Here is a 20,956-nt window from a genome sequence, read left to right as displayed (position 1 = left end):
TATATATATATGTTCCTCATTTGGTGGAGTTGCTGATTCTCGTTTTTTTTTTTTTCACATATGCTGCGCGGTAGTTCAACACAAACCAATCGATCATGAAAAGGACAAGAAAAATGGTACTCAATCGCGTTTGGACTGTTTCGTGAGTTGAAGGCAACCGCACAACTGTTCCTCCGTTTTGCCTCTGCGTGCACGTTGCCCGTAGTTCAAACCAGGCAGAATATAAAAAGGAAACCACCGAGTTACGGTACGGATGCAATACACATCAATTTGACTTCTTTCACCTGCTGAGGCAAGGCGCTGATGATTGCGACTTAAGCGGTTAACGAGTGGAGCGGAGAATTCCTTTACATCCTCAACACACTTATTGTCTTCACATATCCTCAAAGCAATAGTAGTAGGAAGCGAGGCGCACTGCTATTTTTATTCTCGCCCTTAAAATAAAGAAGAAAATTATTCTTGCTTAGTTTAAGTGCTGGCGATTCGCAGTGCTTCCTGTTTTATTCGCTGTTCATTACTGTTATTAGGCTTAGCAAATACCAAACAGCGTCACCGTGCGGTGCGATAAGACAAAATGGAAAAGGTAGTTCTCACGACGTACCGAAAGCTGTACAAGATGTGCTGCCGCATCGATGCAAGCGTCGCCATGCGAACACAACTCGTGTGCTGCCCTTTGCAGGTGTACGACCATCGCTTGATGGAGTGGCAGAGCTTCGATCTCAGTCAAATGGACTGGGAGGAGTCGCGGTCGTACTTGGATGGCCTCATTCGCCGACTCAACAACGGCTGTCCGCAGTACATTCCGCCACTGCCGGAAGAGGCAGCGCGCGCGGTCGAGGAGTACAAGCTACAGTGTTCGTATATGTTTGCGGAGGAGGAGGAGAGAAAGGCTGCGGAGGCGAAGAGCGCGACGGCGGCAGCGGCAGCAGCAGCAGCGGAAACGGACCCCCAGAGCAACACCGCCACCGCGTCAGCGTCTACATCAGGCGAGGGTTCCGCCGGTGGTACCCGCAGCAGCGCGATCCCGTTGAACGTGCTGCCGTACAGCAAACTCACCGTTGCCCTTCGCCAAATCTACGAGGAGACACCCTTCTCCATGAGCAACGTGGCCAACAGCTTCGCGGTCGTCAAGGAGCTGCAGTACGTCGGTGACTTGGATGATGCGGGGAGGGCAAGTCTGGTCACCCTGGGTCCCGCCCCCTCCGCCGAAGGAGCGGCGCCGTTTTCCCCGACCAGCGACATCCCGCAGCTGCAGCGGGCACTGGAGGTGGCGCTGCTGCACAACTCTCTCATCCACGGGCTGAGCGCCGAGCAGCGCGTCTCGCTGGATCGCCAGTCCCGCCTGGTGCGTCGCGCCGCGAAGAAGAGCAAAAATGCCCCGCCAGCGTCGATGGCAGCGGCGACGGCGGCGGCGGCGGCTGGGCTGCTAGCGGGACGCCGCTCTCCCCGCAACGCCTTCGAAGAAGCGGCGAGTTTGGCGGCCGAGGAGATGATGGACGAGGACGACGAGGACGACGAGGCGGCGGTGGACCTGTCCGATAAGGTGGAGGGCGACGAGCCGGCGGAGGAGCAGGCCGCGGCACCAGCGACGCCGGCGGGCGACGAGTTGAGTGGTAGCCTGCCCAGCGCGGCGGAGCTGGTCGAGGAGCCAAAGAATGTGCAGCTCCTCCTGTCGCACCCCACCGCCCGCGGCTTCTTCCGCCGCACCGTTTTGCTCATGGTGCGCCACGTCGCCCACGAGTCCGCTGCCTTTGTGCTGAACAAGCCGCTGCGCAACGACGAGGGGGCGGAGATGACGATTGAAGCCACCGTCCGCCTCGGCCGCGTCCATCCCATCTTCCGTCGCCACCTCTCGCAGCACACACTGATGATCGGCGGGCCGGTGATGGCGGGCAGTTCGTTTGATGAGAGCATCTTTCTCCTGCACCGTGTGCCGGGCATCCCCAATGCGCTGCCGCTCGGATCGGGTCTGTGGATGGATGGGGATTTGGATGTGCTGATGGCGAAGTTAGACGCGAAGGAGGTCTCGGCAGAGCGGGACATCATCGTCCTCTGCGGCTTCGCCGGCTGGGGCTTCGACCAGCTGAAGGGCGAACTGGGCAACGGCTACTGGGTCGTCGCCAGCGGTCCCAGCTACAACCCGGACATCGGCTCTTTTGTCATGTCCCTCGCCCACACCACGACGGGGCAGCATCCGCAGCAGGACGGGCAGCGGAGAGGTGGTGCTGCTGAGGTGGGTGATGTCGAGAAGTCCGCTGCTTCTCCTCCTACTACAACTGCCGCGCCAAGCGACGCAGCGGCAGTGGCGGACGTTCCTTCGCCGTCAGGGGAGACGGGGAGGACGTCCGACGAGGAGAGCATTCGCGCCCAGGCCCAGCGGGCGGCTGACGCAGCCGCCTCCCGCGCCATCCCGGCCCTCAAGTACCGTCGCCGCCGCGCGGAGTCTGGCAAAGGAAAGGGCAACCGTATCGAGACGCTGTCGTGGGTGCGCGCGTACGCCTCGCTGGGCGAGCCGTACTCGGCGATGGCGATGAATCAGAAGGCGTATGCCAAGGATGACGACTTCCAGGAATGAGGCAGTCTTTGCCTCCCTCCCTCCCACCCCCAAAAGGAAACACGAAAGGAAACCTTTTGGCCTCAGTCGGTGCGTCTGCTGGACGGACGTGTTTGCCTTGTATTTGAAAGAGGCGGGAAAAGAAGCCCCCGGTAAGGGAAATCGCACCACGGCTGCACCTCTACTCACCTTCACCTGCAAAGCCGCACCCTGCACACGTCTCTCGCTCTTGCAGTGTCTGTTGGAACGGTATTTGCATTTGTAACGACTAAAAGACAACAAATGGAGTTATGCTGCACCACGAAAGCTACTACTCTGGCACCGCTACCTCGTACACGCGGACACAGCAACTGGTGTGGAATAGGGTTCGCGTTCTCCGCCGTTGGGGGGGGGGGAACAAAACCACATGAGTCTAATCACATGGAGGACGCCCCAGGCTGCGCCTCGTTCTTTGCTTTTCTTTCGCTGCGCCATGGCTAGTATAGCACTATTTATACTAATTAATGCGCAGCAGAACAATATCGCGCCCTAGTGCAATTTATAGTTGTGTAGGACGCAGCCTGTCGCTTCGAAGCACAAGGGCTAAATAGATACCACTTCTCCTCTCTCACCCTTCGAAACTCTCCCTCTCTCTCGCATTCGCGGTTATGCTGAAATGGCACGCCCCTCATTTTTTTTTTCCTTTGTGTCATCGCCTTCGCTTGACACGCGCCGCCCACACACCCTCTCCAACAATCCCAACAACAACAACAAAACACGTTGAACTCGTAGTGTCTGTGTAGACCTTTCTGTAGATCAGAAAAGCAGATTATATCCGAGAAAGAAACACCCTCGTCGCAATCATGGGCGTTGATCTGACCGGTATCTCGAAGAAGAGCCGTGTGATTCGTCACCACACGTACTCGTCGAACCCCTACATCAAGCTTCTGATCAAGCTGTACAAGTTCCTCGCGAAGCGCACGAACTCGGGATTCAACAAGGTCGTGTACCAGCGCCTGATCAAGAGCCGCAGCAACCGCGCTCCCATCTCGCTGAGCCGCATCGCCGTCGTCATGAAGCGCAAGGCCGTCTTCACGGAGAAGAGCAAGAAGGCCCCGATCGCTGTGGTGGTCGGTGACGTGCTGGATGATGTGCGCATGGCCCGCATCCCGGCCCTGCGCGTGTGCGCGCTGCGCTTCTCCAAGGCTGCTCGCCAGAGCATCGTGGCCGCCGGCGGCGAGTGCCTGACTTTCGATCAGCTCGCCATGATCGCCCCGACGGGCAAGAACACCTACCTGATGCGCGGACGCAAGTCGGGCCGCGAGTCCGTCAAGCACTTCGGTGCGTCGGGTGTGCCCGGCTGCCACGCCAAGCCGCACGCGACCAACCGCGGCAAGGAGACGAAGCGCGGTCGCCGTCCGGGTCACTCGTACAAGCGCAAGGCCTTCCGCCACGTCTAACGCACGGCGTGTAGGGAGGAGGGGAGTTCACGAGATGTCGCTTGGGATCTGCACGCCTGCACACGGAACGCGCGTGTCAACAGCACAAGTCTCCAGAGGAGCCGTGGAGTGGAAGGAGCGCGGTGTTTGGTGGGTGATGTCTTCGCTGCCTCTTCTCCTCTCCTCTTCCCTCGTTTCTTTTTGTGGTGCGCGCTGGTGTTCTGTGCGCAGTGCGGTCTACGTGTCAAACTGACATTTTCTTTTCCTTTCCAGGAAATTGTGTTTTTTATTTTTCATTTCACTTTACTGCAAAAAGAAGAAAAAGGAAATAGAAACGTGAGAACCTGCATGCGTTCTCGTTGCCCTTTGGTGTGGGTAAGTGGTGTGCAGGTACGTGCGCAGCAACAGTAGCCGGGGACGCTTGGAGGAAAGAAGGTTTCTCTTCTTTTTTTTTTTTGCGTATTTCCTGGGATGCGCTCAGGTTTCTTTCATGTGGTTATGCGCGACCCATCAAAGACCGTTCCGCCGTGGCAGCTTCGCCGCATTAATGCCGATCAGGAGCATCTTGGCAAGGGTTGGCCGGACTTCCAAACCGGGGTATCCCATCGCACTTCCTTAGAAAAATGTCTCTTCCCTACTTTGCATTTACTCCAACGCTTCTCCCTTCCATTTCCTTTTTTTCTTCTTATTATTTCGCGTGCTTTGTGCTTGCGCGTTCCCTTTGAACGTCTCCTGCGTGACCTTTCGCCCTGCCGTCTTACGTCCCGCCAACACACAACCGCACACATACGCAACTGCACGCCAACTTCTGTGGTGCTTCTCTCCTTTCGCGTCCGTGCATTGCTACCCATCGCTGCAGATTTCGTTGTCCACACACTTACCTTCTCTCGCTTTTTTTAAACAAAAAGTCCAACCACAATGGCTGAGGAAACCACCCGTGTTGAAGTCCCTGAGGTTGAGGAGAACGTCGTTGTCGATGTCGTCCCGGAAAGCCTGGAGGATGCCGTGCGCATCGTGATCCAGAAGGCGCTGGAGGCGAACGGCCTCGTTCGTGGCCTCTCTGAGGTTGCCCGCGCCCTCGACTGCAAGACCGCGCACATGTGCATTCTTGCCGACGACTGCGAGGATGAGGAGTACAAGAAGCTGGTGACCGCCCTCGCCAAGCAGGGCAACATCGACCTGATCAACGTCGAGGAGCGCGAGAAGCTCGCCCAGTGGGCCGGCCTCGTGCGCCGTGACGTGGCCGGCGAGGTGACCAAGACCCTCAAGTGCTCCTCTGTCGCCATCCGCGACTTCGGCGAGCGCACCAAGGCGCTGGACTACCTGCTGTCTCAGCTCCACTAAGCATCTTTCCTCCCTCCCTTCCACAGCGTGAGGTGGGCTCTTCCATTCCCTCGTCTCCGTTTTCTGCTCTTCGCTCGTTGATGCAGGGTTTAACGGCCCTCTCGAGAGAAACGGGAAAGCGGAACGAAGGACACCAGACGATGTCGTATTCTCCTTAAAAAGGCTTTTTCTTTAAAAAAAAAAGGCGGAGATGTGAAGCTGGTGTGTGATGAGAAGCCGCGATGCCCGCGCGACGAGCAACTGAGAAAGAAAGAAAGGTAATGACCACGGAAAGCAAAGAATAAAGCAACAACGGAGAGACGAACGACGGAGGCGAGGGGGCAGAGGTGCCACTGCACGTGACATGGTGTGTCGCTTGCGATCTCGTCTTCAGCCTTTTCTGTTTCCTTCATTTTTTTTCTCTTTGTCGGCGCGATGGGCGGTGGCAACGAAATCACATTTTTTTTCCCTAATCGTTGATTTGTCATTTTACTCTCACAAACCACATGAAAAAGAAAATCCAAGAAAGAAAGAAATGCAACGAAGGGGCTGGGAGAAGATCGTTTGCGCTGGGTGAAACAAAGACAAGCGCATCGCATCTAGCGTATTTCTCTCCTTTGACATCATCGCATCGCGGTCGAGGAAACTGCAAGGAAAGTTCAGAGTCTTTGCGTAGTTGAGCAAGGATGTTTTCTTTTCTGCGCTAATCCCCCCATCAACTTCGCCGTAGCGTTTTGCGGAATGGTATGGAGGCGGGCTACTGAAAGCAGCTGCTCTTCGATCGAGCTCTTATATATATATATATATATATATATGTTATTAAGGTGGTTTCGTTGATGTCTCCGCGTTTTCAATCGTTCTGTTTCTCTCGCTGCTTTTCCCCTCTTCATCTCTTTAACGTTTCTCTCAAATCCACACTTCCGTTCGAATTTTTATCTCCATAACACTTACTATCGTTTTTCCAAAGCAGCTTTCTCCGACATTTGGACAAACAAAAAGGAGAGCTTGATAGAGCTCCGGTGGAGAGATAAAAGTACGTAAGGGCAGGGCGTGTCGTAAGCTTCTGCCTCCTCGGCTTCATCTGCGGCGCAGGTATGTGAGAAGCATCTTTTCTCTCCAGTGTGTTTTTCTCGAGAAACAGAGATACAAAAGTTGCAGCCACCGTGCAGATCAGCACCGTAAGCCGCGGGCTCCCTTCACAACTCTCGCGACACGCTCACCTAGTGCCTCTTTTTTCTTCCTACCTTTGCATTTGTCACACGCGCAACACAACGCTTTTATGCGGAGCAGTCGTTTCATGCAAATACACATCTATACACAATATATATTCCCCTCCTCCTCCTCTCTTTGCCGCAAGTTGATTGCACGTTGCACAGAAGAAGCTGAGGCCTTACACAATAGTTGAACAGAGAGGGAAAACAAACAAACAACACCAAAATCCCAACCGAAAGAAGAACGAAAAGAAGAACAACTCGTGTGGGACTGTGCCGAGGAGCGTCGGCTGCTTTGGCGCGTCCGCTTGCAAGCGTGCGCTCCTTCTCTTCGACTTTTTTTTTCTTCTTCTGTGTTCTCCGCATCTCCTCCAGCGAAGGACACCCACTCCATTCCCCTCCCTGTTGTTGGACGTGACACACCAAAGCACCAAAGGCACACACACACACGCACACAAGGCTCTGACCGGCACATCCCCCAACGCCTCTCCAGTCCTCACCCGAAAACAGAAAAGCAAACCAAAAAAAAAAAGCGCCGTTGTGTATTTCTACACTTCGTGGAAGCAGTTGGGCCTCTTTCTGCTTCGATTGCTGTTTTCCCCCATCGTGCGTTTTTTTGTGTTTTTGGGTTTCACCGAACTGAACGGCCGTCACTTCTTTCTTTTCTTCCTGGTGTTTTGATTCTCTGTAGCACGTGGGGGCTCACTGTACAATTCCACTGCTTTCTTTCTTGATACTTCTCCTTCCTGACCTTCACATCTCCGTGTGTGATACGCTTGTGTTGTCGATTTTTTTTTTCTCCTGTGGTCGTATTCGTTGTTCTTTCACCTTTCGAGAAGGTCCGTAGATCTCAGACTGTCAAACTAACCAAGAGGGGGCGAACGCTCTCGCACGGGCAGGGCTACTGGGAAAAAGAAGAAAGAAGAAAGAAGAACAGTCGAAAGCTGTTGCTTCCGAGCTGCGTACGCCTTCCTTTTTTTTGTTTTATTAGCGTGTGTGTGTGTGTGTGTGATTGTCTTTTGTCCTTTTTGTGATCAACGCGCGCGTGTAACAGGGTTCCCCGCAGAGCATGCCGAGTCACGGGCGTAGACGACTCGATTCGTGGTCAGACGACGACGTCGCCGTCTCTCCCTCTGGGCGCCGCCACCCCTCTACCACCGCAGACGCGCCGGGCCTGCAAGGAGAGAGTCACGCGATGCAGGGTGTATCGTCGAACACCGGCAAGAGCGGCGGAGGGTGGACCGGTGGACCCTCTCACGGCTACCTCCCTTCCCACGACGATCAAGGGCGAGCGAAGGCGGCGGCGTTGCAGGGTAGCGCAAACGAGCAAGGCAGCAGCAGCAGAGCGACGCCAGAGACGAGCACGGCGGCGGCGGCCGCTACACGTCGTCTCAGCATACCTATGCCCGGTGCAAACGGAGACATACTCATAGCGATGGAGGAGGAGGAGGTGCCGACAACGGACTGCTACTTTCCCCCTGGCCAGGATAACGGTGAGGATGACAAGGACACGTTTGTCGATAAGGGCAGCGCGGCAGCACTCGACGCGCCCCCCGACGTCGCCTCTCCCTCGACGCCCGCGGCAGCTGCGACGGGCGTCGGGTCTTCCATGGCTTCCGTAAAGCGAACGAACAAAGCGCGTCCTACCGTCACCGTGCACAGCCCTCCGTCGTCCATCATAGTGGGCAGCGGGCCGTCATCGTCACCTGTTTTAGTAAATGCCGGGACACGGCCTGGCAACAACACCAATGCGCCGAACGCGGTCAGCGGCACGTTAGGTGGTGTATCTTCGCTGCTGCCGGCGGCCAATACCACCACCACCATCGGGGCCGCCGCTGCAGCCGGCACCGCTGGCGGCACAACACGAGACAGCGGCAGCAGTCCAAGTGCCGGCAACGCACTGACAACCGTGGCGGGTGTGGGCGGGGGCGGGAATACACCCGGGCAGGCAACGCGCCCGCCCGACATGGCCAACACGTCCCCTAGCCCGCATCTCAACACCCCGGTGCTGCGCCGCCCCAACGCAGGCAAGGCTGGGACGAACACCTCCGCGAGCCCACCGCAGTACTCGCGGCTAAACGCCAGCGAGGCTGCGCCGGGCGTCGTCTACCGCGCTGCGCTGACCGTGCGGGCCCTGGCGATGGACCCCGAGCAGCCGGTGCTATGGGCCGCCGTCGGCGACGACCCGCTGGCCGCCTTGCGTATCGACGGCTGCGAGCTTTCCCACTCCAAATCCGTGAAGGACATCGAGCAGGTGCACTGCATGGCGGTGGTGCGCATCGCGGAGGATCAGGGCACCACCTTCAAGTCCGCCTCGGCCTCGCCGCGCGGGGGGTTGAGCACGCCCAAGACGGCGTCGCCCAAGACGGGCCGGCGTAGCAAAAAGAGTGGGCGGCGCAGCACCTCGACGCGGAAGTCCGGCAAACTCGGTGCCGCGGCCGGCGCCCTCATTCCGATTCGAAACGCTGACGGCGACGACGAGGACGACAGCGACAGCAACGGCGAGGACAGCGGCGGCACCGCCAGCCCCTCCGGCGCGCGTGACAAACTGTCGTACACGAACTACCTTTGGTGCGGTCTGAGTCGGGGGCAGATGGCGGTGGTGAACATGGCCACGTTGGAGCACCAGGTGATCCACAACGCCCATACGCAGACGATCAACCGCATTTGGTACTGGGAGGCGCGGGATAAGGTGTGGACGGCCGGCCGTGAGAAGGGCGTGCACGTCTGGGACCCGCAGCGGCGCGTCATCTTGAAGAAGCGCAACATTGCCGCGATCTTGACGGATGCCACGTACGCGGAGGCGGAGGACAAGGTTTTTGCGGTGGCGGACGATCCCTGCGTGCGCGTCTTCGAGCCAGGGGGCGAGAATGTCAACGTGCCGAAGGGGCAGGAGAACCGGATCAAGATGAAGTCCGACGCCTCCGTCATTCAGTATCATCGCAACTCCGGTCTCGTGTGGGTGGGGCTGGCGCGGGGCAGCGTGCTGATGAACCCCGCCACGATGGATGTGGAGCGGACGCTGCCTTTCACGTTCAGTGCTATTCTGTTTGAAGGCGAACACGCCATCATCGCGGGTCAGGAGGTTCCAAACGGGGAGAGTCGCTTGATGGTGTTGGACGTCTCAAGTCCGCGAGAACCGTTCGTGATCGCGTACACCAAGTTCGCGAACCCGTTGCTGCTTGGCATTCACGTCATCCCGAACACCCGCTTCGCCGTCGCCGCGCAAGACGACCCGAAGAAGGGCGTCGTTGTGGCCATCTTTGTGTACGTCGGCACGGCGTCCCTGACGCACGCCGCTGCATCCGCCAGCAGGTACCCGGAGCAGCGCACGGAGAAGGTGATCCGGGCCCCCACGACGGGGGCGGTGCCCTCCTCGCCGGCGCAGCTCGCCCAGCCGCCGCTGATCACTGCTGCGCCGCTCAGCTCCGACACGGGCAGCCCGCTTCCGGGGACGGAGTCCAACGCACTCGTTCCGCACGTCGGGAGCAGCAACCGCAGCATGATTCCCTACAACAACACCAACAGCGGCGCTGTCGTTATGGTCGACCGTACCTCGCTGCACCGGGCCACGGTGGTGAAGCACGCACCCGAATCCCGTACGGACCGGAAGTTCAACGTGGAGGCGGACCACTCCACTCTCGTGGAGGCGATCGGGCCAGAGGCGCAGGAGATCAAGAGCGCGTTGAAGGTGTTGGTGAAGACGGCGGACGAGGTGCGACAGTCTCTCGTGCAGCAGCGCTCCGCTGAGGCCACGCTCGCCGATTTTAGTCAGCTGCTTCGTAGCCGCCAACAGTGGTTGGTCGAGCAGGGCCCCATCACGAATCTGCCCGCGTTGACGCCGCCGGCGACGGAGCGCGTCAACCGCGACTACGTTACACCAGAGGGGAAGACGATCGCCACCGCGACGGAGCAGCTGCAGTTGATGTACGCCAAGGTGCAGGCCAAACTGCACCAGCTTCAACAACAGCAGCACCCGTCCCCCATTGCAGCCCGTCTTTCCGTCGCGAACTCGACGGCCCCGACGCGTCTCTCACCGTCGCTATCCAGCCCTCCTGGGGTGGACTACGGTAGCTCAGGGGTAGCAGAGATGAGCGGGCAGAGCCACCTGTACGGCAGTGGTGAGCAGCGCGCCCCGTCGCCGTCGGAAGGCGACGCCACGAACAACAATAGCTATGCCTCCACCACAAACAACATCATCAGCAACAATGCAATGCCCGGGTATACGGGTATTCCGCCTGCCACCGCCGTCGGCGTGAACGACGCGGTGTTGCCGCCGTGGGCGTCGCAGCTCGCGGCCACGCTGCAGCGAGAGCGCGTCCTGCACGAGCAGCAGATGAGCGCGCTGCAGCTGAAGGTGGAGCGGCTGACGGAGCGCAACGCGGCCTTGTCGAACGCCTTTGCACGTCTGCAGGCCCACGTCGCCGCACTCGGCCAACAGAGCTTGAGTGCGTTCGAAATGGACTCAGAGGACAGCACCGGCGTGATTGACGCCGAAGTTTTTGGCTCGGCGACGCTGCGCGTGCGCGATCAGCAGCGCCACATGCTGTCCGTTCTATCCTCCCAGCAGGAAGCTTCCATGTCTCTCTTTAACCAGCTCGGTAGTAGTAAGTACCACAAGCCGAAGTACGTGCGGCACGCCACGGAGGTGCTGCTGAAGGCGATTGACGAGTTGGTGCGGCTGACGCACGTGAAGATGTCGCTCAGTCGGGAGACGGAAGCGCAGGGCCGGTCCACCGTCGTGCGCCAGTCGAGCTCGGCCGTGCTGGGCAACACCATGAGCGACGAGCGCGGCGGCAACGTCGAGGTGAGACGCTCCCTCACGCAGGCGCAGCGCTACCCGACCTCCTTCTCGCCGTCGCCCTCTTCTCCTTTGGCGAGCTACCAGCCTCCACATCAGCAGGCCCCGCACGACATCACCGCCGATGGCACCGGCAGAGCCGAGAAGCTCGCCATTTCTCCGCGGAGTCGGTCAGAGGAGGTGGACGACGAGGGGACCAACACGCTGGTCGACCGCCCCATCACCTCTTTTCGCGGTGCGTGCGCGATGGTGGAGGCGGAGCTGAACAACTTGCGCGCAGTCAACACCGAGGCGATGTCTTTATGGGCACGGCTGCAGAACACGCCTCCGCAAGGAAGTACCACCACAAACACCACCACGAGCACTAACACCATGCAGGACGAAGAAGTGACGGAGAGCAGTGTCAAGTCGGTCGACGGCGGACTGTTGCTGTCGCTGGCCCCCAGCAACGACACAGGGGCGTCGCCGACGCTGCTTCACCTCATGTCAGCGCGCGTGCTGCAGGCGGTTTGCTGGGCCGAGTGCGGACAGACCGTGCTGCGCGAGCTGACAAACGCGAGTGGACTGGAGAACCCTTTCGTGGCCGGCTGCGTGCACAACACGTTGGTCTCGGCGCGCACCATCGGCGCAGGCGGGGTCGACGGCGAGGAGGAGTGGTGGCGGCAGGGCCCGCTGGAGGTGCTCGACTACGAGTCGGCGCAAGAGCGGGCGGACGTGCTGCTCACCGTGCGTCAACTGGCCACGTCGAGTGGGATGGAGATCGCACGCACGGCGCGCGTGCGCGAGACGCTGCAGGCGCGGTGCCGTGCGTCGAAGGAGTGCCACGCGCTTCACAGAGACAGCGAGTTTATGCTGCATCGCCTGCCGGGTGCGCTGTGCTGGTCCCAAGCGGCGCTGCGCCTGCTCTTCGACTTCTTGGAAAGCACCGACCATTTGCTGACTTCGGTGAGTGCGGCACGCAAAGACGGCGCTGAAAACAAGAAGGAGAAAAAGCCACGCTCGTCAAACAAGGCGCCAGCTACAGCCGGTCCGGCATCGCCCCCTCCCCATGACATGGCTACTCGCACCGCTTCTGCGGTAGGGGTGGCCATGACGCATTGGGCTCTCTTCTTGCTGAACCTGCGCGCCAACCTCCTCGCCGTGCACCACGCCACGCGTCTGTACCACGCCTGGTGCTGGGGGCCCGCACCGATGTCCGCTGCGCACAGCACCAAGTCAAGTCGCGCGACTCCGCATCGTTCACAGAAGGAAGCATCGCCGGAGGTGCCGGAGGAGGAGGGAGAGAACCCCGTCCCGATCACCCCGCTGGCCGACGTGGCGGCCTCGTTAACGTCGAAAGGGAAGCTGCTGCTGCTGTACATGCAGTGGTGCTTCCCGGCGTTTGGTGGGGCGGCGAGCATGAACGGTACGGCTGGGTCAGCCACCTCCGCTGTCAACGCCGCCATCGCCACGGTGAACGTGCCGTCTTTCTTCACGGCGGATTTGGAGAACGACGCGACGAGCACCGCTGCGGTGCATCGCAGTGCCGCGGAGTGTGCCACCATGCTGGCGGACGTCGTCGCACACACGGCGCAGCTGCTGCGACGCGTGCAGCTGCTGCTGTCGTACTGCCACGCCATTCGAGCCCGTTCGTTGACGGTGCTGGAGGGCAGCAGCGATGCGGCGGTGGCGCGGTTGGTGACGTTTATGGGGTCCACCAAATCCGCGGATGTCGAAGCGCGTGTGCCGACGGAGCATGAGAAGTCGTTCCTGAAGAGTGAGGCACCGTTTGTCTCGCGGCAGTAACGGTAGCTTCGTTTTCTGCCTTTTTCTCTCTCTCTCTTTCTCAGTTCTTGCTGTTGTTTCACGGTGCCTTTGTGTTTTCTGTGTCCTGCGCGCCTCCAGACTTGGGTGGTGGTGGTGGTGGTGTGTGCGAGCTGCGTCGATTGCCGACCTTTGTCTACCTTTTTAACATTAATTTCTGTACCGCTGTTATCATGATGAAGTCGCGTTTTTTAATTTTTATTATTATTTCTGTTTCCTTCATGTACAGAGTCGTGTTCGCTCTTTATGGCGTTTATCATTCGTCTTGCCTTCCCCCCCCCTCTTCCTCTGTTTTTCCTTTTTTTCCTGGTCGCCGCCTCTCCCCGCCCGCCTGCAAAGCGCTGAAAGAGTAAACGACCTGTGCCGACCGAAAAGGAAAGGAAGGGGTGTCTTTTGCCTCCGCATCTCCGGCGCTGCGCCGATCCAGTCGCTGGTGTTGGCCGACGCACACCGTTTGCGCTTCGTAGAATGGAGAAAAGCAAACTATCAAGCCACGTTACCGGCGGAACGGAAAGGGACAATTGGGCAACGAAAAAAAGTGGAAAAGGGGGGCATCCATATCGAATTGCGTGCACGCGCTGACAGTAAGCTCAATAACACCACGTTGAATATCAAAAGAAAAAGGATAAGAGTAAAGCAACATCAAAATGTCAACAGCGTTTCTTTTTTTTATTTCTTCACCTCTCAAGAGGATCGTCATCAGCCGAAATGGCTGTGCTTCCTTCCGGTGACGCATCCAAAGCAGCAGGCTTTTTTTTTCCGCCGAAGAGAGAAAAAGAGAGAAAGTAACGACGGGTGTGGGAAAGGAAATCGGTGGCAGCTGGCCCCCTCCTTTCCTTCGACACCGTTTCCTGCTGCACAGGCGGGATGACGTGCTTCTCACAAGAGCGCCGACGCTTCATTTGAGCTCTCCTTCTAATTTCACTCTTGTATCTCTCTCCACTTTCGACTCTCCGGAGTATTGAACCGCTGCACTACGCACGAAGTGACCGCGTTGCTGCGCTTACATTGGACACCGTCATTTTTTTTGTGTTTAGGGCCTCGAACGCGGCTTCGCATCGCACACAGCGGATTCTACGCAGATCAGCATCGGCGCTTGGTGCGTCGTTAGGCCCGCACATCTTCATTGCGCGTGTACTCCAGCGTAAGTGACGTCGCTGACGCACAACATAGAAGAAGAACACAGTAAATGTGCTTGTGTTGACGCATAGCTGCCGCATCGCATTGCCTTGAGCCAATGGACTGCGTCGCTCTTCTCACCGAAAAGGTGGACCTCCGCGACTACCCGGACTACGCCGCCTGCACTCGCGCCAATGAACTGATTGGGGCGACGCTGTGCGAGTACTACGCGGCCACCGGCATGCGCTACACGGTCCCTCTCTGCTACGCCGCCTCCATCGCGTACTTCTACTTGTACCACCGCCCACGCCTCTCCTTTGCGGACCGGCCGCTGTCCAAACTGCACCACGTCTTCTTTCCCAGTGCGGGTTACAGCACCCCGTTGGGCATGCTGGGCGGGATCGGTGTGGGCCTGCATCAGTGTGCGCAGGACGTGTCGCCTGCCGGTCTGCGGGCGACGACGCAGCGGGAGAAGGCGGATGCTGTCATGGCAGCCTCGCAGTACACGCTGCGCCGCCACGCCGCGGAAGCGCAGCTGCGGGCGGAGCAGTCGTTCGTGTCCAAGGCGCTTGTGGGACTGCACCTGCATACCGATCCGGTCAGGGAGGAGCTGAGCCGGCTGGGCTTGGGCGAGGCGAAGATGCCGTGGGAGTCGCTACTGGTCCCGCACGGTGTTCTCTGGACCGCAGCGCACTCGACGGTGCACGACGCGTCACGGTACAAAGACTATCGCGGACCTGTCGAGGCACCCGCTGCGACGCCTGAAGTTTCTTCCTCTTCAGCCGCTACGGTGGGTGTGGAGAAGCAGCCGAAAGGACTGCACAGTCGGCCAACGCCGTACTTCACGAAGCTCCAAACGGACGCGCTGGTGAGTCGGGCCGCCACGCTGCGCTCGTCGCCGGATGAGGATCGGTGGATGCGCACAACCGGACGATGTAGCGCCTATGGCATCTTCACGATGCTGCTCGCGTGGAATAGCGGCAATGCGCTGTTTCGCCTGAGCATGGGTCTTGGATTGGGTGTGACGGTGGGGACCGTGGTGTCGGCGACACGGCTGGACCAAATGTTCGTGCACCTGTGAGATGGTGCGAGCCCCGTCTCGCAATGAGGACAAAGGAAAAAGAAAGAAAGAGGAGGAAGGAAAGGTTGGCTGTGCAACGCCGTCGCTTCTCCCTCGTCTGCTCATTTCGTTAAATGCCGATACGTCGCGAAGCACGGTGTTACCTTTGGTGCTGCGGTTTTTGTGTCGGCCAAATCGCGTTGTCTTCACACACAGAAGTACACACACACACACAGGAGCTCGCTGCTACACGGCCCATCCACACAATGCGGTAAAGCAACAGAAGAGTAAGAGATGCGAGGTGAAGCCCGGATGGGAGATGTCGTGTCGATGTCCGTTGTGGACGTTCTCGACTTCATGCACAATGAGCTCGTAGAGCAGAAAGAGGAAGAGAAGAGACGGGTTTCTTCCAAGAAAGCGCTTCCCTCGAGGCGGTGGGAGGAGGGGAGGAGGGGGAGGAGGAAGGAGCGCCGCCGCGTTCTTCCTTCTTCGCGTTTTTTCTGTCTGAGCTTCACTACTTCCATCCTTTACTCCTCGCTGTTCATTTGCTTAAAAAGAAAGGAGATACACACCTCTGATAGTCCCAGCAAGTGGGGTATTTCTATCTTTTTCCTTTTACCTTAGAAAGGAAAGTGATACCCCTTTGTGAAGAAGAAAGACTGTCTCAACGCTACACCGCTGAACTTTGCAGGCACGCAGCTCCGCAGCCACACGTTGTAGCCGTTACTTTATACCTACTGCTTTCGCTGAACGCCTTCCCTTTTTCTTTTCTGGCGGAAGTCCACCCAGCGCGACCCGCATCTCCCCTTCTACGAACGAGAAGGAGTAATGTGTGCGGGGACGGTGCTACTTTCCAGCACCGCGCGTCGCGTTGCGTGTCGGGCACTGCACTGCAACGGCCGGAATTCGGCCACTTCCATACCAAACAGATGCATCTCGCTCTCGCCGTGGCGCCTCAAAGCTGGTGCTTTGGCATCTCCTCGTCAGCCGCTAGAGCACATGTTTCGTCCCACTGGTGCGAAAGCGACTCCATTATCGAGCGTGGTTCTTCGCACCGGATACGCCACATCGCCTGCCACAAATCATCCGCCAACAGACAGCGCTGCTGCCGCTTCGACGTCGTATGCGGTCACCGATGTGCACGCGTTTGAGCAGCTTCTTCGTGACGCGCTGCAAGTAACACCGGTAGACGCTCCCCAACCTGACAAACTGACGTCCGCAGCAGCGTCGACGTCATCGATGCAAAACATGACCACGACCGCGACGACTCTCCTCGCCAATCACACGGTGCGGGAGCTGCAGGCCCTCCTGGCAGAGACCGAAGCCGCACTCGAGCAACCTGCGGCACGAAAGGCGGCGATTGACCGGTACGCTTACCAGGTATATCTGCCGCTGCTCAGATACGGCACCTTCGCGCTGCTCTCCATGCAGTTTGTGGTGTACTTCAACTGGATCTTCTTCGTCTTTGACTGGAACTTAGTGGAGCCGACGACGTACTTTTTGGGCTACACAGGCGTGTTCTGCAGCCTGGTCTATCACTACTACCGCTGCGGCGAGGCTGACTTCACGTGGCGAAACTTGTTTCAGCACATGGCACGCCGCGAGGCGGAGAAGATGTACGTGGCGAAGAAGGTGGACGCAGAGACCGTGGCGCTGCTGCAGCGCCGCATTGCCGAGGTGAAGGCGGAGCTCGCACGGGTGTCCGCTTGAAAGAAACGAAGAGTTAGAAGGCTGTAGATCTATAGATGTATTTTTCTCCTCCCGACGACAAGCGCGGCGGCGGGGGGAGGCGGTGCGAGAAGAGACGAACCTTTTAAAACCCTTTTTTACGTGGAGATTCCCATGACGACGCCTCTCCCAAGGGAGTGTAAAGCGTGTGGCAGAGAAAAAACAAGAAGGCATACATAGCGCGGATGGCGCCGCACTTCGGCTTCGCCAAATGCCAACACCGCGACACATGCGTCTCCCAAACGGATCGAGCACGGCTTTTTTTTTCTTTTTCCAGACATTTTTCGCCTCTCGATCGATCCAACGAAGGTGCGCCAATACGCACGGAGAAGGCAAGGGAGGAGAAGCAACGACTCGTGTTTCGTCCTCCACGCTTTTCATTTTTTCTCTTGCTCTCCCCGGCTCTTCTTGCGGCGCAGTCCGTACATCATCCTTTTCCTCTTGTTTAGCGTTGTGGAGCGTTTCCAGGTGTGTGTGTGTGTGTTGACCTCCCACTCCTCGCTTCTCTCTTCTCCGCATGAGCACACCGGCTGCGGACGACGCGGCTTCGTGCGCCAAGGCCACGGCGGCGCTGTGGTCGAAGCTGGAGGAGGTGCTGAAGCTGCTGGCCCATCAGCCAGATGCGAAGGAGCTCTTCAATCGGTACACCGTCATCCGATACGTCGTCGGCGAGGTGAAGCCCGTTTACTCCGATGCCCTGCGCATCCGCCTGAAGGTGTTCTGCGATGAGCAGGGACTCGCCACGCGCACCGAGGCAGACGACTTCGAGGCCATCTCGGTGCACGTCGTGACTTACTTCAACTATACGCTTTTTGCCACAGAAATGGAGGAGTTGGCGGTGCAGGCCCGGCTGCGGAAGAGCGTGGGGATGGAGAAGACCGGGCTGCGGTTTCAGCGCCGGCAACGCAACCCCGCGGCCACCGGTGCCGGTGCGAGTGGCGCCGCAGAGAGCAAGCGGCCGCCGACGAGCCCCGTGGCGCAGCCTGCAAAGGGGCGCTACAGGCCTCCGGTGCTGATCCCGGTAGGGTGCATGCGGCTGCGCCGTGCCGCTAAGGCACCCCGGGCGGGGAAGCTGCTGGAGGTGGTCGCGCGGATGGAGCGCCTCTGCGTGGTGAAGAGCGTACGCAACTTTGATATTGGCCGAGTGCTGATGACCGCGGCGGAGAACATCGCCCGCGATGTCTGCCACGTTCGTTGGGCTCTGCTGTACGCCCCGCTGGCGGCGCGCGACTTCTACCTCAAGGTGGGCTACGTGGCGAAGGACGGGTGGGTGTTCTTCAAGGCCGAGGAGGCGCATATCGTGATGATTAAGTGCTTAGCAGACGCGAGTCTGTAAAAGCACGCAGTGGCCCAGTGCGAAGGCCACGCGAAAGGGGGGAGGGAGGGGGAAAGGCGATGAAATGATGGGGGAGCTGCCCGTGCCGTCCTTTGTGCTGCGGCCCTGGCCTTTATTTCTGTCGCTTTTGGGGTCTGCATTGCCTCTTTCCTTGCTTGAATGAGCAGCAGCGCCAGCATCAAAAATTAAAGAAGGGATGCTGTTGTACGTCAGGCAGCATTCTGCGACTGTAGGGGAAAGAAGGAATATATATATATATATATATATATGTGTGTGTGTGTGTGTATTTGAATCGTTTGCCCGCACATCCGTTTTCCCTTGTTTCTGCTACGGTGGCGGAGCGTCTCGACATGTCGAGTCTCTCCCTCTCTCTCTCTGCAGAGCCGACGCGTTCGGATTTCTTTGTTGGCCCGCACGAGTTATCTTTCTTTCTTTTTTAATCACAGGTGTCAGTTGCAGCACACACACACACACACACACACGCGTACCCAAACAAAGGAACCATTCTGCCCACGTGCCCAAGTGAATGGAGAGCAAAATGCGCTTTCTCGAGTATAAGTACTGCTATTATTGCTGGTTTGAAATCGAGATGTCACCTTTGAGCTGCAGAGAAGTTATTTCGGCATTCGACTGTATCTCTCTCTTCTTTTCTTCCTCCGTTTGAAATGTCGTTCTTCTTCCTTTGTGATCTCCTCTGCATCGAACCCCGTCTTTTTCTTTTTCTTAAAACCTTCTTAAACAACAAATGATCTCTGGCCGTAAACAAGTGGCTGAAAACGTTTTGCTGCTCTTCGTTGCCGAGGCGAGGAAGACGGGAGGTCCGCATATTTCCCACCTTTTATTTTTCACTGCCGTGGTGAGAGGAAAAACAAGCGCACTCACTTCTCATTCACCTAGATCGAACCACCATCATCACCACCACCGCCACCAACGCACCCCGCTCATTTTTTTTTTTGGAGGTTTGACGTTCTATCCTTTCTCTTCCACGGGAGCCGGATTTTGCATTTTGGTGGAGCCGCGCGATGTCGACTAGCGGCCTCGCCCGCGACGACCGAGGCAGGACGAGAGAAGGCCCCTCCCACTCCCGCGCCACCGCGGCGGCGACGCTTTCCTTCCCCACGCTGCGGGCCACCGCCGCGTCCACCTGCGCCGCGTCGCCGTCGGTGTCTCTTCTTTCTTCCATTCAGTCCCGCCCGCTGCAGGCGAACCCCGCTGCCCCCTTACTGTGGAACGGCAGCAGCACACACGACGCCGCCGCGCAGCTGCACCGCTCTCGGTCCACTTTGTCCTCGTCGTCCACGTTGCACTCATCGGCGCGTGATTCGATCGAAGGGCGTCAGCGAAGTCAGCGCAGTGGCAGCGAGGGCAACGACCGTCGCGGCAGCACGATGGCGCATGTATTGCGGCCGCAGAAGCCTGAGCAAAGCCGCGCCGCCCCATCTACGCGCGCGCCACAAGGCGAGGACACACCAGCGTCTTCTCGAACGGTGAACACCACGGTCGGTCGAGCAAAGAAGGCGACGGCGGTAAACTACAACGCACTGTTCCAGCAAGAGCAGAACAGGCAGCAGCCGTCTCCCTCCCCGGTACCGTTGTCCCCCCACGTTGGCACAACAGGCTATGCTGGGGCGGCAGCAACGGCACAGAAGGCAGGCGATGCAATTTTCCGCACGGTGGATGACGCCGATGACGCGGGAGAAGAGTTGATGAGCGGGACGGAGATGGATCACACCAGTCCGTATCGTCGTGGCGGCCCCACCACGACTGCCAACGTCAGCGTTGCGTCTCCGTTAGCCGTCCTCGGTGCGGTGGAGGGTCCGTTGCCACCCGACGTGCGCCGCCTCATTTCGCAGAGCTGCGGCGCGGACCCCGCCACGCTCGACGGCGCCGAGCAGCAGGCGCGACGGCTCATCAGCACCGGCCGTCGCGTGAAGGTCTACCGCGAGGAGCTCGCCGCGGCGGAGGAGGAGCGCCGGGACTGGACCGCCACGGCGGAGCAGCGTCGTCTGGTGCGGTCTGTTCTGCAAGAGGAGGTCGACGGCATCAACGCACGCATTCAGGCGCTGCTGCAGGAACGTGCGATCTGTGAGGCGCAGCTGCAGACCGAGGACGCGGCGGCCGCGCGTGAGACCCGCAAGCTGGCGGAGGCGGAGGAGCGGGTGACGGTTCTGCGGCAAACGATCGACGGCATCGTGGAGGAGACGACGGTGCCACGGCTGATGCTGCAGCAACTCGTGCCCTCGCTGCTCATTGAGAACTACATCTGAGTGAGAGAGGGAAGGGGTGGAGGACGGCGAGGCGGCACACCCAACGCGTGAAAGCGGACACGCGCAACTGTGCTTGCGTGTTTTTCTTGTTCCTTGCAACGTTCATTTCCAGCTCATTTCCGTCTCTTTTTTTTCCCTTTATAAACAGGGCCAACTCGCTCCCTTGTGCATTTGCCGAACTGCTCACTCCTCCGCAATCGACGCTTCCACAAGACGCCTACAAACAAAGGTGAAGCGCAATCGCAACTCTTTTGTCGCGTGGAACAGCGTGTCTTTCTTCATGCCTCAGGTAGGCGTTTAAAAGACGTTGAAAGGGGGTCTCCTCTCCATCGCTCA

At 58.6% G+C, this 20,956-nt stretch overlaps 8 protein-coding genes across 12 annotated transcripts; all 8 read left to right on the top strand.

Annotated features, from left to right (window-relative positions):
- Nucleotides 1–388: 388 nt before the first annotated feature.
- Nucleotides 389–2,575, top strand: ABB37_07816 (putative mitochondrial hypothetical protein; the record flags this gene model as incomplete). Its single annotated transcript, XM_015806595.1, has 1 exon — nt 389–2,575. Exon 1 carries the CDS (start codon nt 575–577, stop codon nt 2,573–2,575), a length of 2,001 nt encoding a protein of 666 aa, XP_015654959.1. The 5' UTR covers nt 389–574.
- Nucleotides 2,576–3,324: 749 nt separating this feature from the next.
- Nucleotides 3,325–3,993, top strand: ABB37_07815 (putative 60S ribosomal protein L18; the record flags this gene model as incomplete). 2 transcript variants are annotated; one of them, XM_015806594.1, is made up of 1 exon in its annotated part: nt 3,325–3,993. In XM_015806594.1, exon 1 carries the CDS (start codon nt 3,397–3,399, stop codon nt 3,991–3,993), a length of 597 nt encoding a protein of 198 aa, XP_015654958.1. In that variant the 5' UTR covers nt 3,325–3,396. The 2 variants fall into 2 exon arrangements, with proteins under 2 accessions (XP_015654958.1, XP_015654957.1); XM_015806593.1 differs by having other exon boundaries at nt 3,336–3,993.
- Nucleotides 3,994–4,726: 733 nt separating this feature from the next.
- ABB37_07814 (putative 40S ribosomal protein S12) lies at nt 4,727–5,316 on the top strand (the record flags this gene model as incomplete). Of its 3 annotated transcripts, none has more annotated exons than XM_015806592.1 (1): nt 4,727–5,316. In XM_015806592.1, exon 1 carries the CDS (start codon nt 4,891–4,893, stop codon nt 5,314–5,316), a length of 426 nt encoding a protein of 141 aa, XP_015654956.1. In that variant the 5' UTR covers nt 4,727–4,890. The 3 variants fall into 3 exon arrangements, with proteins under 3 accessions (XP_015654956.1, XP_015654955.1, XP_015654954.1); XM_015806591.1 differs by having other exon boundaries at nt 4,734–5,316; XM_015806590.1 differs by having other exon boundaries at nt 4,831–5,316.
- Nucleotides 5,317–6,261: 945 nt separating this feature from the next.
- On the top strand, nt 6,262–13,092 carry ABB37_07813 (hypothetical protein; the record flags this gene model as incomplete). Its single annotated transcript, XM_015806589.1, has 1 exon — nt 6,262–13,092. The coding sequence occupies exon 1, from the start codon at nt 7,702–7,704 to the stop codon at nt 13,090–13,092; it is 5,391 nt and encodes a 1,796-aa protein (XP_015654953.1). The 5' UTR covers nt 6,262–7,701.
- A 1,003-nt stretch (nt 13,093–14,095) lies between these two features.
- On the top strand, nt 14,096–15,310 carry ABB37_07812 (hypothetical protein; the record flags this gene model as incomplete). Its single annotated transcript, XM_015806588.1, has 1 exon — nt 14,096–15,310. The coding sequence occupies exon 1, from the start codon at nt 14,348–14,350 to the stop codon at nt 15,308–15,310; it is 963 nt and encodes a 320-aa protein (XP_015654952.1). The 5' UTR covers nt 14,096–14,347.
- A 535-nt stretch (nt 15,311–15,845) lies between these two features.
- On the top strand, nt 15,846–16,999 carry ABB37_07811 (hypothetical protein; the record flags this gene model as incomplete). Of its 2 annotated transcripts, none has more annotated exons than XM_015806587.1 (1): nt 15,846–16,999. In XM_015806587.1, exon 1 carries the CDS (start codon nt 16,289–16,291, stop codon nt 16,997–16,999), a length of 711 nt encoding a protein of 236 aa, XP_015654951.1. In that variant the 5' UTR covers nt 15,846–16,288. The 2 variants fall into 2 exon arrangements, with proteins under 2 accessions (XP_015654951.1, XP_015654950.1); XM_015806586.1 differs by having other exon boundaries at nt 16,069–16,999.
- Nucleotides 17,000–17,435: 436 nt separating this feature from the next.
- Nucleotides 17,436–18,353, top strand: ABB37_07810 (actyltransferase-like protein; the record flags this gene model as incomplete). The annotated part of the gene is made up of 1 exon (XM_015806585.1): nt 17,436–18,353. The coding sequence occupies exon 1, from the start codon at nt 17,535–17,537 to the stop codon at nt 18,351–18,353; it is 819 nt and encodes a 272-aa protein (XP_015654949.1). The 5' UTR covers nt 17,436–17,534.
- A 766-nt stretch (nt 18,354–19,119) lies between these two features.
- On the top strand, nt 19,120–20,620 carry ABB37_07809 (hypothetical protein; the record flags this gene model as incomplete). The annotated part of the gene is made up of 1 exon (XM_015806584.1): nt 19,120–20,620. The coding sequence occupies exon 1, from the start codon at nt 19,376–19,378 to the stop codon at nt 20,618–20,620; it is 1,245 nt and encodes a 414-aa protein (XP_015654948.1). The 5' UTR covers nt 19,120–19,375.
- Nucleotides 20,621–20,956: the final 336 nt, after the last annotated feature.

This window comes from Leptomonas pyrrhocoris (genome assembly GCF_001293395.1).
Source record: "Leptomonas pyrrhocoris isolate H10 chromosome Unknown, whole genome shotgun sequence".
NCBI classification, from domain to species: domain Eukaryota; phylum Euglenozoa; class Kinetoplastea; order Trypanosomatida; family Trypanosomatidae; genus Leptomonas; species Leptomonas pyrrhocoris.
Note: the sequence above shows the minus strand (reverse complement) of the source record. Positions and strands in the feature narration are given on the sequence as shown.